At 41.8% G+C, this 19446-nt stretch overlaps 1 protein-coding gene across 1 annotated transcript in view; it reads right to left on the bottom strand.

Annotated features, from left to right (window-relative positions):
• Positions 1 to 19446, bottom strand: part of GALNT12 (polypeptide N-acetylgalactosaminyltransferase 12) — an 80198-nt gene that overhangs the window by 56689 nt on the left and 4063 nt on the right. The window contains exon 2 of the mRNA XM_019491080.2: positions 1945 to 2114. Within this exon, the coding sequence (XP_019346625.2) occupies positions 1945 to 2114 (170 nt within the window). The remainder of the gene's footprint in view (positions 1 to 1944; positions 2115 to 19446) is intronic.

Raw genomic sequence — 19446 nt, 5'->3', positions numbered from 1 at the left:
CCTGTTGGCTTCCCCTTTCTATTTCATGTTGTTTGGGTGCTGGGGAAAAGTTAAAAGCAGAGGACAGATTCTCTGTATTCTTACTCATTTCTAGTGCCTAAAGCATCCAGAAATCCTGCTTGTGCTTCATGGCTCAAAGATTGGGCATGATCAGTCACTCTATGAGCCATGTACATGTCCATTCAACATGAGGGAGCTACCTGGTAACTGATCACAGAACTCAGAACCATTCAATGAAATAAGTATCTGTTTTCCCAATACTGATGTTGCATTAATGTGGTTAATTTATTCATGTATATGAATTCTAGACAAAAATAAATTCTAGCATGTGTACTATCATGTATGGAAAATACCTGATTATGCATTTGGAAACATAGATTGTATTTCAAAATACATATTTTAATTAAAGAAAAAAAAACAGTGATAAATGCTTTTGTTGATGTACGACAATTCAAAAAATTAACTGAGCAGCACTCAAACCTAGATGTGACAATATAGTAGAACAATATATTCAGAAATAAGCCATGGAAGAATAATAATAATGAAAAAATATAATCTAAATGTATTCACTGGTTTGGATATAAAATGTTATAACTATTTCATAAACCTTCACTGTGGCTTTATGAATTACCTGTGTTTGGAGTTAAGCAGTGGTTAAAAGAGAAAGAAAAGTAATAATGTGAAAGCAGTACAATGCTATCATGATAATGGAGTTTCTACTTTTTTTTTTTTTTTTTACATACCACTCTTCAAGTGAATTTCAGATAATAGTAATACCACCCACCATCTTTTCTAGTACCGTAGCGACGTAACCCTTAATTTTAATAACATATTCCATAGAAAAGTAGAAAATGCTTTGAAGTTTTACATACATTCAAGTCAATACCAGTAATTTTAGTATTTTTTATGAACTTTTACATAATCTTAGTAGGATCTCTCAAAATCTTGAAAGTAATTTGTAAGTAACAATTAAAAAATATCTAAGGCCAATTAGACTTATTTGACTACTGCACATTCATTTTAACAGTATACCAATACTGTTTCATTAGTATAATATCTACATGCAGCAGTTATAACTATTCATATCCCTGTGATTGGGCTCATGAATACAAGGCAACATTACATCTAATACCTTTTGACTACCCATTTGCCTACCTACTGTCTAGTGTAGTTCCTACTACTCTAGCACACTGATTCTCAACCAAAGTACTGTGGCACCTTGGGGTGTCTTGATATACTTTCAAGGGTGCCACAGGGTGCTACATGACATTAGCTCTGTTACGTGTAAAGATGGTTCACAAGATAAACCCAGATATTTCAAACAGGAATCCATAGTGTTAAATACATTCTGACCTGCTGTGATCTTTCCAAGTTCTTTACAACAGAACAATTGCTCTATTATTTTTTCTGTAGTAAAAACAAACAAACAAACAAAAAACAAGTGGAAGTCAAGAGCTGGCATCATCTGAGGAGTGCCCTGAGTCTAAGAGCACTGAGAACACCTGCTCTCGTATCCAGTATCTTCCCAGTCCTCAGCAGGTTTTTCCCTCTCTACCTCACTGGACTGTTCAGAAGTACTGTTCTTCCCATTTTAAACATTAAAAACAAGACTCAGAGCAGTGGTTTGGCCAAAGGCCATGCAGTGGTTGAAATCTGTCTTGGAGGCAGCACTGGAATTCAGATCTCCAAAGCTCAAAGTTACTGGCAGAACCATTAGTTTATCATTCCTCCCAACAAACCAAACAGGCCTCTAAACTTGATAGTTAAAACCAAGCACGCCAGACTTAAAACTAACTTCCAGTTACAATAAAAAATTGACTTCCAGTTACATTATGGAAAGATGCAATACTTTTAGAATTTTAGTGTGCTGTTACTAAATCAGTATACTTTCCATTCTTGTAAACATGCTCAAAGGGAAACTTACTTATAGAATAAGATGCCTACCTTTGTCACTGTAATCATCCACAAGAATAACTTCTTCCAGCAGAATATCTGGGGATGTCTCAAGAACACTGTGAACTGTTCGCAGAAGTGTTGACCAAGCTTCATTGTAGAAAGCTATTATAACAGAAGTTTTGGGCAATTTATAATAATCATATTTCTTCTCTTTGCACCTGCAAATAAATTTAGAAAAAATGTGAACTCTTCAGTACATTTACAGAAAAGAATTATCTAATTAAGATCATGTACAGCACAAGCTATTTTTAAACAAGAAATATTAAAATATAAAATGACAAGGTCATGCAATGTGCTTAGCAAAGGAGCTATTGTTCAGGAGAGTCCAACTTTCCCCTCCAATTTTTTAACAAGGATTCAACCAACCACAAAAGGACATCCAGACATCTAAAAAATTATGTAAAGGTGGCTTTGCTTGATAGAATATTACTTCAAAATAATAATAAAAAAGAAAACAAAGAAGCTAAATGGTGACTGATGCCTGGAGCACATAACAGTTAAGGTGATTTTAAGAAATAATAGCAAGCATAATTTACAACTAAATTAAATTAAATTATGCCCTGGACGCTAAATCTGAAGGAGCTAGAGAACAAATGTAAGTGTAAACATAAGAGCAAAATTATAAATAGTAGAAAAAGCCAATGTAAGAGAAAATTCAGCAAGAATTTTTTTTAGGAACATGTGGCTATTTTGTTTGAAATGCTGGAATTTAGGAACAAAGGACTGGAAGGGACCTACTGAGACAAAGTTCAGTCTCCTACTGAAGAATGCACCTCCTCATGCAATACCTTTCACAAGTTTATCAACCACTGTCTTCAACAGTTAATCTTCCTGCCCCTAGTACTCCACCTGAAATAATATTTTGCAATTTCAAAGTCCTTGGGAACAGGACGCACACACACAAGTGTCTATATCACTGGCTCTATGGAAGTCTAGCAGGTTCACAATTCTGTAGAATATTTTTAAAAAGTGGGCACCTGGCATCTTAAGTTGCCTGCAGTCTCAGATTAAAAGATCCCAATGGAATTCCCATTATGATCCCAAACCACAAGCCCAGAGCTACAATTACATGAGTCCAACCAGACTAAGATTAACATGAGTCCAACCAGACTAAGATTAATAGGGTCTGTATACATACTGAGATCAGAGAAGATCAAAGAAAAACAGTTGATAGCTGAGCAGTTTCTCTCAAAATCCTGAAACTAATGTAAAAGTAACCCCCCAAAAAATCTAAGGATCTCTCTTTGATGTTTCTACGTATACTACTCCCATGAAATTTGTATGCCAACCAAAATGTGTTACTATTATCAGACTTCTTCACAATGACATGGCAGCAACTGTCCTAAGCAGTAGCTTGGAAACAGATCCCTTCGCTATTAGAACTGAAGTCAACCAAAGATGTGTAATTGCACCAACACTCTTTTCCATCTGTATCACTGATATTTTGCATCTCACTGCTGATAGACTTCCATGTGGAGTCAGCATCCAGTATTGCATGGGAAGAAGCTTCTTTAACATTAATCAGTTATATTGTAAATCCAAGGCAACCAAGACCTCCATTACTAATATTCAATATGTTGATGCTTGTGTTGAGCGTGCCCACTCAATTAAAGAGCTCCAGGTCACTCTTGATTGCTTCTGTAAAGCGCATAAAATGCTTGGACTCACTGTTAACTTCAAGAAAATCAAGACCCTTTACCACCTACCCTAAAATGACCAGGTGCTCCTCCACATATTACAATTAGATGACTATCCTTGGAGAATGTTGAAGATTTTCTCTACCTGGGTAGACACCTTTTCCAAAGAATAAATAGACAAGAAGCTGTAACCCAACACCACCAGGATCTACTCCTTCCTTCCACAGCCATTTGATAATCTGCAGTCAAACATGCAGATCTCAGATACGCCTCCTCATCCTCAGCCATCTATGCTTCCCTGTTTACTATAAGATTCATCCCAATTTCCAGAGACTCCTGCCAATGCATCCCACAGTGCAGAATTCATTTTTAATAGCGTAGTCCCTTAAGAGAAATTTGTTTTAAGTATATGCCCCAAAATTAATACTAATATGTGTAATGTAACCTCTGCAAAATGTTTATACAGATAAAAGAAAGTAGAATTATTACCTATTCCTAAAAAATTTAATAGTAATTGTAGTCAGCACTAAAGCATAGGAGAAATCAGACAAATTGCAAGAAACTAATCTAACTATACAAGAAATTTAATTACTGAAAAATCAAAAGATGCACAATAGATACCCATAAAAGAAGTGGAATGTGAGAACAGTCACTGAAGATGTATGAAAAACTACCACAGCACTGTGAAGTACAAAATCAGGACAAAAGGAGATCAAAAGTGACAAGGGGCTTGATAAGGACGTATGTCAAAAGTAAAAGAAAGGCAAAGGAAACTAAGTATGCTGCTTAGTGGGGAAAGAGAGCTATAATTGAAGATGCAAGAAAGGCTGAGCTGCTCAATGCCTGCTTTGTTTTTTGTTAGCAAAGTCAATGTACAAAAGATGGGGGAGCTTAGACTAATGAAGAAGCCAAAGAACATTTGATTTGTTGAATGTAGTGGTTTTCAATCATCTTTCATTTGCTAATGCCTACAAAAATGTCAAATGGAGGTGCAACCCCATTTGACTTGTAAGTGTGGGTATCACATGCTTATGATTGATCATAGCCATCTTTCATGGACCCCTTAGACCAGGAGGGGGCAAAATGTGGCCCAGGAACTGGATGTGGCCCGCCAGGCCATTCTATCTGGCCTGCAGGGCCCCTAAAAATTTAGAAAATTAATATTTATCTGTCCTGAGCTGCCTGTCAGGCAGCCCCCGATGGCTTGCCAAAACTCAGTAAGCGGCCCTCTGCCCAAAATAATTGCCCATCCCTGCCTTAGACACAGTCTGCAGACCTGAGGGTCTGCAGAACACAGGTTGAAAATCACTGGTTGAATGAATCAGTCCTGCATGGCTTCATGCAGTATACCACAGGATATAGAAAGAACCAGCATATGAAATCTTTGAGCCACTAGCAATCACACAAGAGAGGGCTGGTACAGACAGTTTCATGGACGCTTTTGGACAAATGGTTGCCTCCAAATGCAATGGACTAGATTCAGTTCAGCAGGTCCCCTCCAGATTATTTGAGAAATGATGGAAAACTGGTGAGGTCCCAGAAGGCTGGAGGAGAATAAATGTATTATTCATCTTTACAAAGGAAAATCTATGGAATTATTAATTTATAAGCCTAACTACAATATGTCTGCTATTTGAACAAATTCTGAAATAATTAGTTTGCAATCACCTAGAAGGGTAAAAGATGACTACTGGCAGCTGAAATGGATTTGTTGAAAACAACTCATGCCAAACCAAACTGGTTTCCCTCTCTGACTGGAGTACAGTGAACATGGTCAGACAATACACTGACTCCAGTAAGGTTTTCACCACAGTACTACATAACATATTGGTAAGACACCTGGAACAACCATGTGGTTGAAAAACTGTAGGCAACCATCAGTAATTAATGTATCAAGAGCAAACTGGGAAGAGTACTGAGAAAGTCCTGCAGGATCAGTTTTGGGTCTAGTCTGGTTCATAATTTTTATTAATGACTTGGATGAAGTAACGGAGTATAACAGCATATACCTCAAAGTAAGGGAGTCTTAAGAGTATATACCTCAAATCTGCAAACAACACAGAACTGGATGGGACAGCAAACACTTTAGAGCATGGGTGGCAACCTCTGACTGGTAGGCTGGATCCAGCCCACAGAGCCATTTCTATCTCGCTTGTGAAGCCGGTACTTCAGTCAAGGGGGCTTTGCCAGTCACTGCCAGGTGGCAGAATGAATCAAGTGGCGCAGCAGCAGCTGGGTCAGAAGGGCCAGTTTGCCTCAGACCAATAATTGGATAATTCCGCCCACTGCTTCTGAAGCTTTGCCAAGCCATGCTTCAGAGAGCTTAATTAAAATCCAAAATGATCTCAGTGAATTAGAGAACTGAGCAATGAACAATGCAATTGAATTCAGCAAGGACAAACATGAGATGCTTCACCGGGGGGGCGGGGGGGGGAGGAAAGACACCCAAAAATGCTGAGAACGTCCTAAGGGTTATGACGATCGAAGGGGGTGTGTGTGTGTGTGTGTGTGTGTGTGTGTGTGAATAAAAGTAAGCGCTATCTTGGGTTACATTGACAAACTCATTGGATCCAAGACATACGAGGTCATAGTACAACTCTGTTTCGCGCTGATTATTCCTCAGTTACGATACAGGGTCTAATCTGTACACCATATTTTAAGAAATGTACGACAAATCCAAGAAGGTTCAAAGGAAAGGAATGAAAATGGGATGGGGGAGAGGGGTAATGAAGATGACAAGTGAGAGAAAGCAAGCCATATAAGGAAAGGCTAAAGGCATTAAGACAGGCATGACTTTAAGACAAATTGTCTTTAAAACATTTGCATGAAGATTTCTGTAGTACCTTTTCTCTACCAGAAGTGCTTCTAAAATTTACCTGACAAGTAAACTGTAAGTTTAAGAATACCCCAATAATACTTTTGAAATTAAGGCATCATTTAGTACCCTTTAATATCATCAAAATGGCTGTTCTTAATCAGAAACTGTCCAACAACATTTTTTATGCCTTTACCTTTACCTTACTACTTGGTAATATAGTAATAAAGGGAAGACATCAAAGTTTAAAGCAGGGGTTGGCAACATTTTTGGGCAGAGTGCCCAAAACACTCACAACAACTTCCACCTGTAAGATGTTGTCATGCCTGGGGCACACAGTGGGGAAGCCAAGAAAGGTCTGGTCCTTGTTATGGCAGCACAGCCCTGCCCCTTCCCCATCATCAGCCCTGATGCATACATGCCAAGCAAAACACTTGTGTGTACCATGCTCTGGCACTTGTGCCAGGGGTTCCCTACCCCTGGTTAAAGGAAGGAGATAAAAATGTAGGAGGCATTTATTTTTCTTGCTTTTTCTAAATGCTCTTAAAAAAGCAAATTATGCTCTATGATTAATTGGGGAGGAGTCTTAAATGATATTTCAAAAGTGAAAGCAACAATAAATACATTCCTACTGTATCTACTTAACATTTTATAATAGTACACTATGCAGCATAAAGTCAGTTGTGTATGCCAAACTCATTTACACTTTCCATTTCAATTGCATCCCTGGCATAATATAGGAGCACTTCCCACCCATTTTAGGAAACTGACTCCTACCTCTGGAGGCTGAATCTGAGATGGCACAGAAGGGTTGCTGAGACTCATCTGGCCCTCTGACTACTATCCTATGTTGCTCATCTATGTGGGCACTAATGACACTGCCAACACTCATGATGATATTCAACAATCTTTCCAGTCAAGGGAAAAGGCCCAGATAGGAGCAAATGAATCCTGGAGATCAACACATGGTTGCAATGTCAGAGATATGCAGTGCAGTGCAGCCCAGAGATATGTAAACAGCCAGGGAACCTGTACTAAAATTTAGTAAGGGGAAGGAGGGAGAAAGCAGGATAATCAGTTAGTTACCCAAAATGTTTATATACTAATGAGAGAAGCGCAAGAACAAACAGGAAAAATGGGAGGACTTAGTACAATTGCAGAATGATACTGTAATTGAGATTACAGAGATGTAGTAGGATAGTTCACATTACTGTCAAGGATGGGCATAACTTGCTCAGGAAGGACAGGCGGGGTGGGGGAAGGAGGTACTGCCCCACATATAAAGGAAATTTGTGCACATTTTGAGAAGCAGTTCAAAGTGAAAGGTAGGCCTGTTGAAAGACTTTGGGTAAAAATATCAGGGGGGAGAACAGCAGGAGGTCATGGTGGGCATCTGCTATAAGCCACTAAACCAGGAGAAAGAGGTGGATGAGCCTTTTTTAAGCAACTAATGAAAATTTCCAAACCACAGGAACCTGGTTCTCACAAGGGAGTTTAATTATGGTGACATCTGCTGGGAGGGAAACACAGCAGTGCACAAGCAATTCTGCAAATTCTTAAGCGTATACAGGGGTAATTTTCTGGTACAGGTGATGGGAGACCAAGTAGGAGGAAAGTCCTTTTGGACTTGTTGCTGGCAATCAGGGAGGAACTGCTTGAGAATGTGAAGGTGGAAGGTAACTTGGTGCCAATGATCTCAAAATGATAGCGTGGAAACAGATGTCACTTTTGTACTGCCAGAAAAATGTTTAGGGTGGCACAAAGTGAAAGCAAACAGATGTCCATACCTTTTGTCACACCACAAACACTCAAATTTGTGGTTATGGCAGAAGGAAGTAATAGACTGAGCCACTTTAGTGATACCCATGTCTGTCTGTTAATGGTTTAAGAGCTGGGGCAGTCTGAAACTGCTTGGGTTCCCCAGTCTCCCTGGAACAAGAGCTTCTTCAACTTGAGGGGCCTGGTCCTGCACACCCCAGAAATTCCTGGCAGGATCAGCCTCCTCAAGCCTTGGGAGTGCCTGTCTCAGCTTTCCCCCTTACCCAGATGCATCTCTTCAGGGATATGTCTGGATAAGTGGGAAACATCAGGGTATCTGCAGACACATAACCCACATAGTGCACAGGGGAAACCCACTGCAGGGTATTTCCCCGGGCACCTTTACAAGTGTGAGGGGGCAGGAGGAATCATCCAGGAGTTCCCCACTCTGTGTTTGCAGCCTGTGCTTCATGCTGCTGCCAAAAATGAGTGCCAGGTTGCCAGCACACATTCCTGGCAGCAGCATGGAGCACATGCTGCAAACATAGAGACGGACCCCTTTCCTCTCCATTGGAAATCTGCCCCCCTCCATGCTTGCAGAAATGCCCTGGGAAATCACCTGCAGAGATTTCCCTGTGTGTGCCTACAAGCATGGAAGGGGGACTCGCATTCCCTTCTCTGCGTTTGTAGATGCCCATGAGGAAATCCTCTACAGGGGATGCTCCCACTCCCCAGCACAGGTGGTACATCTGCAAGTGAGGATTTCCCCTGCATGAAGAGACACCTTGAGCTGGGACACCAATGTCTACAGTCATCCCTGGTACATGATCAGCAATCATGCATCACTGAAGATGTCTGTTTCGAGTGAGCAAATGAACAAGCGCGAGTGCACGAATGAGAGAGCTAGAGCAGGGAAGAAGAGCAGCAGAATAAAGGCACTGGACTTCAAAAAAGCAGACTTTAACAAAGTTTCAGGGAACTGGTGACCAGGATACCCTGAAAGACAAGTCTACGGGGAAATGGAGTCCAGAAGACCTCGCTTTTCTTTAAGGAAGCCATATTAAGGGTGCAGGAACAAGCTACAGGCAACCCCCACTTAATGCTGTTTCGCTTAGCGCTATTTCGCTAAAATGCTCATTTTAAATTGATACCTGATTTCACTTAGCGCTCAAAGAGTTTCATTATAACACTCGTGATCGCCATCTTGGGTCATTTAAAACAATTGCGGTCACCATCTTGGGTCGTCAAATACTTTTGGTTTTGCTTAATGCTCATTTTGCTTAGCACCTGGTTTTTCAGGAACCAATTAAGAGCGCTAAGCAGGAGTTGCCTGTATCTTAGTGTGACAGAGAAGGAAAAGCGCAGAAGTGGCTTGGCTAGACAGTGATCTCTTTGGTGAATTGAAACTCAAAAAGGAATCTGATAAAAAGGGGTCAGGGCTGAAGCCAAAGCCCTAGCAGCTACCTGGCCCCCTGCCACCTTGTACTCAATTCTAAGACGAAGGTGTGACAGCTGAAAATTATGTCTGTGTGATAAAGGTGCTTGCTGAAGGCTCTATGAAGATTAGACCAAGTGTTTTTCTGTATTTGTTTTAAGCTATACATTGCTGCTAAGAGCCTAATTAAGTTTAAGATGTAGTAAGGCCTTGTATAAAGTAAGGCCTAGTAAATTTAGCAAAGCCTTGAAGCAGTAAGGCCCTGTGGGGTAGTTAAAATTAACCTTATCAAAAGAATGCAAGGCTTGTATTGCTGTTGGTCAGTCTAAAGACAATTGAAGGAAAAAGAATCTGAATGGCTGTAAGTTATCAGCACAGTTCAGAAGTTATAAATTGGCTGCAACATCCAGAAATCATTCAGAAGCAAGATGTAGCTCTGTGAAAGAAATACTGATTTAAGATTAGCTGCCGGCCTGGATCAATGCACCCGTGGACCTTGAGGAGCCCGAGGACTGAATACCAGGGTCCTTCCCAGTACCCCTCGGACAACGCTGACTGGGGACGGCCAACTTCACTGAGCTTTGCAGAAGAGAAACTTGTATATCAGGCATCAGAGGGGACTGCCGATAACTTGCTGATGCGAATTATTATTGTCTGTCTGTTGTTTTGTTATCTGTGCGTAGTCCTGTTTTTGTTAAGACAATAAACCTTTCTTACCTTTCTACCCCCAACCATACTCTCAATCCCGAACTCTCTGCTGGTGGCTGGGACAGAAGGGTGCCCCCTCCATTATATGGAGAAATAGACCTTACCTTCGAATTGAGTAAATATGGTAATTTTCATCATAGGAATATAGATTAGTGTCACATTTCAAATAGAAAGCCCTCTTCAATTTTAATAAAGATTGGGCTCAACAAATCTTGGGATGCAAAAGCAGGGCAAGGTAGCACTGCAGAGACAAAAACCCTGCTCTGCTACTTCAAACCAGCAAGGGTGACTACCTCTCTCCGTGGCAGTGATTTTCAACCAGGGTGCTGTGACATGTTGGGATGCCATGAGATCCTTTGAGGAAAGCTGCAGCCCCGCTCCTCTGCAGCTCCCCTACCCAATGTCTGAATCTTCCAGGTGCCAGACAACCTGAGCCTGCCCCAACATCCAAGCAGTACTCTCCACAGCCCTCCCCCCAACATCTTTGGGAGCGTGGGAGGAGCAGGGCAATAAGCGGTGCTGACAGGTGCAGCACTTGCATCAACCACCCCATGCTCTGAGGGGCATGCTCTGCCATAGGCAAGCAGCCAAATTCAGGGCTACACTTTTTCAGCCTGGCTCCTTCCCCAACTCCTTCCATGCTCCTGGTGGGAGGGCCTGTGGAGAACAGTCTAGCATTCAAGCTCCCAGAGAAGCAGTCACAGCAGTGTGGCACAAGCCACACTTACCCCCTCAGCTACAGCATGGGGCAGACCATGGAAAGATCAGGGCATGGAATGGTTCTGCCCCTGCCACCTTCATCTGGACCAGCCTCTGGACCAGATTCCTCTCCCCCACCCCTTCCGGTTACTCCCTTATACCTCCTGCAAGGCCAGCTGCCTGCTTCATTGGTCCAGAGTCCTATCCCTAAGGTCCCCAGTCTGCCCTGCCTAACAGTCCCAACCACTCCAAATACTGTGCACCACACACTGCCATGCTCTTGCCCTCCCTACTGCTGCCCTTTTTTGCCATGCCATCAGATCCTGTTAAGGGTGCTGCAGAGTGTGAAAAGGTAAGCACTGTAAGAAATAAATTAGCCTTTAAATGGGGTGCCACTAAATTCCAAGAAGTTAGAGGGGTGCCCTGAGAGCTACTGACCTGTGTGACTCCAAACAAACAAAAAGCTGTAAACTTGCAGGACTATTTTTTTAAATCCAAAGGAAGTATAGGTTTTGGGAATACAGATAACATAAAAATTACTCATTTTCAGATACGTTCTTTGATTTTAAGAAGGTCAAATAATGGCTATTTTTAACACAAAAAATACAGATAAGGGTATTTACATGAGCTTTATTGTTTTATGAGGGCCATTCTCTCTATTTCCTTTTTGCAAAGGATTTTGGTTTTAAAAAAGGTATTCACTAAAATAATGTAAGAATTATAAAGTTTAAACAGCAGCAGCAAACTATCCCAAACGTTAACGAGGAAAAACCTGTTAGCAAGTGTTACAATGGACTAGATATTAGCATACCATCTAAAGAGTAATCAATAACAGGAAATTCCTAAGTTTAAGAAAGAAATTAGCTCTATTGGGAAATCCTTGTATCAGTAAATTTATGGATACCACCTTTTTATTTCATGACAAGTGGATGCTCCATTTTTAGAGATGTGCATCACAATATATATAATTCTTTTAAGTACAACCGATAGACACAGTCAGAATCAAAATGTTATAGTTATTCCTAAGAGCTCATAAACACCTTGTTAATATTTTGTCTCCAAAAGAACCATATTTTAAAGTTTGGTTTTCCTATTTTTCATTTCAATACACCAAGAGAACAAGCCACCTCAAGATTTTGTATTCATCTGTAATAACACCAGATTATGTACTGCTATTAATTATTCGTGATAAAAGTCTGTGTGCAGCAGCATACTGTTAGACATTAAATAGTATTATAACTGTCATGGTACAGGGTTCTGCATACTTGTTTGATAAAGAAGAGTTTCTGGTTTTGCTTACCTAGTAGAAGTGGGAAGCAGCAACACTGAAAAGCTTCTTAAATAGCTATTTTATACTTTGTTCTCAATTTAAATGTAATTAATTCACTTCAAGTTCTGACCATATTTAATATAAAATGTGATGGCAATCTAGCATTGTGCATGTTGCAAATATGAGTTTTGTATACTATAAAACAGGAGTGTCAAGCATACTCCCCTAGGCTAGATCTGGCCCACAGAGCTGCTGTATCTGGCATTCTGGGCCACCAGTGAGCTGTCACAAGTTGTCACAGCCAGCTGTGGAGCCTGGGGTTCTTATGCCCCAATGGACATGAAGATGGGTGGAAGGAGGCAGAATGAGGGTTGACATAGCCCCGATCACCCTTCAGCTGCTTTGCCCATCACCACAACAGCACCAGCTCCTTGCCCAATGGCCCCACTTCTGCAGCCACCATATGCCTCAGCCAGACCTGGAGCCAAAATGGATACCACCATACGCTCCAGCTGGAGCTGCCACACAAGACTGAAACAGATGTTGGTGCAGCAGCTCCAGCATGGGGCCCATCGAATGCAATGGGATAGGAGCTGTGACTGCCACATGCGTCAGGCGGAACAAGCACTGTCACCACCATGAGCTCTAGCCAACAAGAAGCCCTGAGACCTGGATCCTGCCTAGATAACAAGAAAGTCCGTCACCTTTGTCAGAAAGCAATATTACATGAAGGACTAAGCTATGTAGTTAGGGATCTGTTTTCAGGAAAAAAAATGGATAAATGAAAGCAGGCTGACCCCCACAATTGTCCCCTAATAAAAAGTTAATTTCATGATACAAAAAACAATGTATAAATAAATAAATATAATAACAACTACTTTTAAAAGAAGCATGTTTATACTTGTGCACAACAAATATGAAACCATCCTAATTCTCAAAGCAGTCACAGGGATCCGGTATTTGGGCATGCACTTCCAGCTGGGGAAGTAGGAGGGTTTTAAAGCAGCCACAGACATGCTGATACAGCAAACTGCAGCCTGAGGAGGATTCTTCAATACATCCCGCGAGAAAAAAATCCTCCAAGACAAATCACATACGTTTCAATACTGGACCTTGTAAAACAGTATCCTGCAAGGATCTTGCCTGCAGATGGAAGCGGACTGTTCTATACCAGCTACAATGTTGCTTTGGATCTGTTGAAGTAAACCAGTATAGCTCAACACTTAGAGTGTGAGGTACACATGAAGCAAAAGGCTGTTGCAGAGGCTGAAGGTCAGAGCAAGAAACAAGCAACCATGTCCTCGCTCTTTAAAAGGACAAAAGAAAGCAGCCTGGCAAGGCAAGAGGCCACATTTTCCCTTGTGGAGGCTTTTGCATTGGCAAAACAATCCCCTGGAAAAACTTGATCATCCAAAGTTAAAGGACTACCTGAACCAAAATGTGCCAAATCCTGGCAGTTTTCTGTGTGCCAGCAAGCTTTGCCAAAACTATCTCTGCAGTTATTGCCTTGCATGTACAGTCCATGAAGTCTACACGGGCAGAGTATGAATCCTTCTCCATTGTGGCTGATGAAGCCACCAACCCTTGAGATAAAATATACAGCATGTAGTTATATGTACCGAGAAGTCGGATAGATCAGGACCTGTCCGTGTTTCAAACAGAACTGGTCCGCCTCGTGTCTGTCAATTTTTCTACCATGTCTTAAGCTGTAGTAAAGCTAATCGTCACTGTGGCTTAGAATTTAACAAGATCTCAGCATTCCTGTCCAACACTACCACGTACATGTGCAAGGATCTCTCTGATGTGCTCCAAGGAATGCTGCCCAATGCAGTTCATGTCACCCGCAACTGCACACATTCTGTCTTTAGTAAGTGATATCTAGTGCATGCAGTTCCCAGATGTCAACAGTCTGGCGTCCCCTTTCAAGAAAGCCATCAAACACTGTCCAGGCTGTAAGGTCCAGTACAGGGCGTCCATTGCCAGCCAAAGTGGGGACTCACATGGCACTGTACCACTGCCACCAGAGCCTGAGTTCACAAGGTGGAATTCATGGTTCAACATAGTCCATCACCATGCCAAGCATATGCAGTACTACAAGCAATTTGTGAGCAAGGAGCTGGAAATCACATCCAACACACAGCAGATGCTTAAGCTTTGCAATCTCTTAAGATGGGATGACATTCAAGATCAAGTAAAAATGTCACCCAGTTCATGAAGTGTCTAATGTTGTTTGAAGGACAGCAGGTTGTGATCTACTAGGCATACAAGAAGGTAATGGATCTGATAAGCTGGGTCAAAGATAGGGAATCACAAGAACTGTCAAGCTGTTCTTGTGAAAACCAGCAGAGACAGGACCTGTTCCAGGCAACAGCTGTGAAGCTGAACCAGTACTACAGGTACAACCTGCCATGGCCACCACAATTCAGACAACTGCCTGCCTCCTTCCTTAGTGCTGTTCACATTTTGGACCCCAACCAGGCGCCTGTTCTGGGCTGCAACCCTCAGCTACTAAAATCAGCCCCTGGATGACGGAAAGAGCACACCAACAGATGTACTGCTCATGTGAACTTTGTCAAAGAATGCTGGATGCCTGTGTTCTGGGACTCTGTCTGTGACCATTACCACATCTCTGTGCCATGGCAAGACGTTGCCTCACCATTCCAATGAATTCAGTAGATGCTGAGTGTGCTGCCTCAGTGTATAAACAAGTCTTCACCCCACAGAGACAGAGAACGTCTGCAGCAACTGCCACTGAATGCAGTTTAATAGCTATGATGAATGGCCTGTCTCAAGGTTAACTTTCAGTTTCAGTAAACTCCTTTTTATAATGTCTTTTAAAATAAAGTGCATATAGTTGGTATTAGTTACAATTCATGTTGCATATAGCTTTACTTTAAACTCTAAACTGAATGAACTTATTAATTGTTTAGATTGCTTAATAATGTGTCAACTAATGGCCATTAAGGCAAGGATGGGCAAACTATGACTCATGGGCCACATCCAGCCTGCTGAGGGATTTTGCCAAGCCCATGGTGGGCCCCTTGGTCCTGCCCAGCCCAGGTACAAAGGGCAGCCCAGACTGTGGTACATGCAGCCAGTCCTGCTGCCCCTGGGCATGCAGTGAAGGTGCAGCAGCCAGACTCGCTTCCCAGCAGTGGCAGCTCCTTCTAGCTGCCACTGTACCCAGACCGCTGCCTGGGCACCCCAGCCTGTCCACCCCACACCTACCACCAGGGGCGGGATCCACATAGGCAGGGAGCACAGCTAGGAGGATGGGATGGGGCTGTGGGTGGGCAAGGAGGTGTGTCCAGGATCTTGGAGTGGTGATAGCATGGGGTTGAAGCTAGGGGAGGGCTGCAGTCTGCTGCCCACAAGACCCTGTGTCAGTTCCACGGGCAGGAGCATGTGGGGAGCAGATTGCAGCTCTGCCCTGACCCCACCCTGTCACTGCCCCAAGATCCTGGCCCCAGATGCAGCTCCCTGCCTGCCCGTGGCCCACTCCCGTCCGCCTAGCCCTGCACCCTGCCCACATGGGTCCCAGTCAGTCTCCAAAGAGACCCTGGGATCACAGGGTAGGGACAACACGGGGCCAGAGCTGCAATCCACTCCCTGCATGCCCACGCATGCAGAACCGGCACTTGTCACAGGGGCATGCAGGCAACAAATTGCAGCTCTGCTCTGCACTCAGGCCAGGAGGGGGGAACAGCATCCAGGAATAGGATGGATGGGTGGCACTGGGGGTGAGATCATGGGCCAGTGACAGTGTTCGTGGGCCGGGCCTTTGAATGATTAAAATCAGTTCAGCTATAAAGCATGGTGGTGCTATGAAAAAGATATGAAAAAGAACAGAAACTGAAAAAGTATCACCCCTCTCAAAAATACTGCTTATACACTGGAGGCAATACTGTAAAATAAGTAACTAAACAAAAACAACAATATTTTTAATTGATGCATGCCTTCAAACTCTAGACAAGAAATAGTCCTCAACATATTAAAACATGTTCAGGACTCATCTGAGCATGCCCAGGCATTTTTGGGTACCTCAGCTACATACAGTTTTAAAAATCTGATTGAAAAACAATTCTCTATTATGGCTCTACAAAAATACTGGAGCGCTAACTGCAGATAACAGCAGTGGATTCTTGTAACTGTGATGAAACCACAGTATTATCAGTTATGAGTTGAGCTATTATAAACTAAGGACAGAAGTTACTGTCCAGGAAAAAATCCATATGTAGTGATAGAAATTATAATTTAAGGATGCTCTTTAAAAGGAGACTAAGAAAGCTAGAAACCGGGAGATGGTCCCAAGTTAGATAATAGCTAGTAAGCAAATTAAAGAAAGACAAACAGCCTGAAGAGAATGCCTGTTGCTCCACTCTAAAGTTTGCTTAGTTCTTCTTGTGCACTGTATGCCTGTATTTATTGTTGTGTAATGCTCATTGGATTTAAGTAAAGAAATAAATAGCGTCAAATACAAGTACTACTTAAAAGTGTGTATGAAGTACCTGTGTTAAAACTTGCAGCAGTTTCATAAAAGGCAACATGTATCCATTTTGGATGAACTAAGTTTGTGTGTAAAAATAGCAATTTGACTATATGTAAATTACTATCGGCACACTTATTTCAAAGATAGCGCTCTCAAATTAGCCCCTCACTTCCATGTGTTCAGGGACAGCAAAGTTTGTCAGTAAGTGGGGGTGGGAGGGAAGAGGCCTTCAAGGGACAAAGCTGGGGGGGCAGAGGTCAAGGGGGCCACCTAACTCCCCAGATTTATTTTCTCTACTGTAGCAGTGGGAGAGCGGACAAATTCAAGGCAAACCTCCAATAATCAGATTCAGGTTTTTTGGGGACGTTGGGGGGTGGGAGGGGATGGGGAGTAGGAAGTCAGGATTAGAGGAGGTATTATGAAATAACCCACTTACTCTGATCTTGTACACAATGGGTAATCACCCTGAGTCTTGTAATAATTCCTATACAAAGCAGGATTTCCAAAATGTTTTAGAATAAGCTTGCCTGGGTCATAGGTGATGTTTAATGATCAACTTCTTGAAATTAACCTAAAATGCATTTATCCTGGTCTGTCTATATTTCTGTACTAAAGGTACTAACGTGATGCTTACTTATAAGCACATTAAGAGGTTCATCACCAGTGGTAGCAACAAACTGTGTTGCTGCAATAGATAGGAATGTAAAACAACTACAGCACAGTGGCTCCCCACTAATTGGTGCTCCATTTTATCCTCACACAAATATGAAAAGTCAGTCTATACTTACTGTCAGTAGGACATAGGGCTATCCTACATTTCTGATTCATAACTACTCCCAATATCATCAACAATGCTTTATATGACAAAATATCACCAACTGCCTTTAATTTTAATCTTTTGGCTACTGGGTCACAGGTGAGACTGTCTTCCACTGTTTTGTCATCACAGTTATTAGTGACAACTGGATGCCTGAATGGCCTACTTGTACATTAAACTTGTATCTTTGGTCCAATTATTTAATGACTGTTTAAAATGGTCCTAACTACATAAAATATTTTTCCTCTAAAAATATATACATCTGTAAAATAAAACTTCTTTATTTTGGCATACAAGTTTTACACAGAACTGCAAGCAGAAAATTTCCTTGCAAATGAATGAAAAGTGTATTCATTTTGTTCTTAATGCTTGCAGTAAGAAAAAATATATTGTTTTTCAAAATGGCAACAAATACTATTTTGCCTCCAAAGTGACCAAAATCTTTTTTAAAAGTTTTAATTTTATATTTATATATACACACGTACGTATTTTTTTAAATGGCATAATGCACCAAAAACCTGCAGGTCCAAACACAATACATCAAAGACTCTTTGAGAATGGTAAAAGGATGCAAGAGAAATGAAAAAGGGGTGGGAGGTTGGGAAGAACTCAAAAAAATATTTGATGAGGAACAGTATAGAACTAAAACTACTTACAAATCCCACATTTAGGAGGTATATGGCATAGTCTTCTGGCCAGCCACAGATGGAACATTTTTTAGTGTTTTCAAATGGATTTTGTAATTTCAATCTTTGCTCCTTATAACAAACAGATCCTTGAACAATCACAATTTAGAATGAGGTGCTCTGAATGCAACATAGGGGAAGACACAAGCTAAACCCTGGAATAAACAGAAAAGTATTACAAACAGAGATAGTTCACTTCATCTCACTTTTTTGTTTAGAGACGTGTGAATGAGAAGAACAAACGTATACAAGATGTAACAGGGCCCCACATGTCAGGTACACTACCTTCTCCTTTTCCTGACCCTCCTGTTCCCTACCCTTCTGTTTACTGTGTCAACAGCTCAAGTCCTGGTCTTCCCCCTTAGAAAGCATACAAAACTCTTTGTCAAAGAAATATTAAGCTCAGCTGATTGTTCTTCTTTGGACAGCAATGGAACATCTGACCATGAGAAACTGCTCCCCTGTCCAAAAGAATCCAATGGAATGCCCCAGACGACTTATTCCTTTCTAGGACAACACACCTGAAGAGCAGTGATGTGATCATCCCATCACCACACCACTTAGTTAGGGTGCCACAAGGATTTATGCTCTCTCTTGCCTAATTCAACATCTACATGCAGGCAACAGGTAAACTAGTAAAGCAAGAATCAACTCAAGGGCAAACAATATGCAAAAGAGACCTATTTGTTTCTTCATGCACAAGTCCATTACAAGTACCAACACAGACCAATGGCAGGACAGGTTCAGCTTCAACCATACAACCTCTCAAGTCAGAGGACATCCCTTTGCAGAGTGCAGCCTCCTGTGGCTGGCAGTATACATCCATTGTTGTGAATTAAGTCCTTTGTGGAGGGTTTTTCCCAGACTCCTAGCTAAGTTTTCAAATGGCAGGCTCCACACATCACACTTTGTACCATATTCTGGATGACTGACCAAGCCTGGAGAATCCTTCTGTCTCTCCCTGCCTCCTAACTGGAATACAGCAGAACCTTCTAACCATACAAGTGAGAAAATTATCCTCTATCGAACTGTTTCATCTGACATGAGGGAAGCTGCATTAAATCTCCTCTGGACAGGTAAAGGAGAATTAGTCACAGACCTAAAAAAAAACAGGTGGCTTAGATTCAAGTCTTCCTGACTCAATCATACTTGCTATGTTCAGAGAATCACATCCAA

The sequence above is a fragment of the Alligator mississippiensis genome, chromosome 3, assembly GCF_030867095.1.
Source record: "Alligator mississippiensis isolate rAllMis1 chromosome 3, rAllMis1, whole genome shotgun sequence".
Taxonomy (NCBI): domain Eukaryota; kingdom Metazoa; phylum Chordata; order Crocodylia; family Alligatoridae; genus Alligator; species Alligator mississippiensis.
The sequence above is the reverse complement of the archived record's forward strand: the minus strand, read 5'-3'. Positions and strand labels throughout refer to the sequence as shown.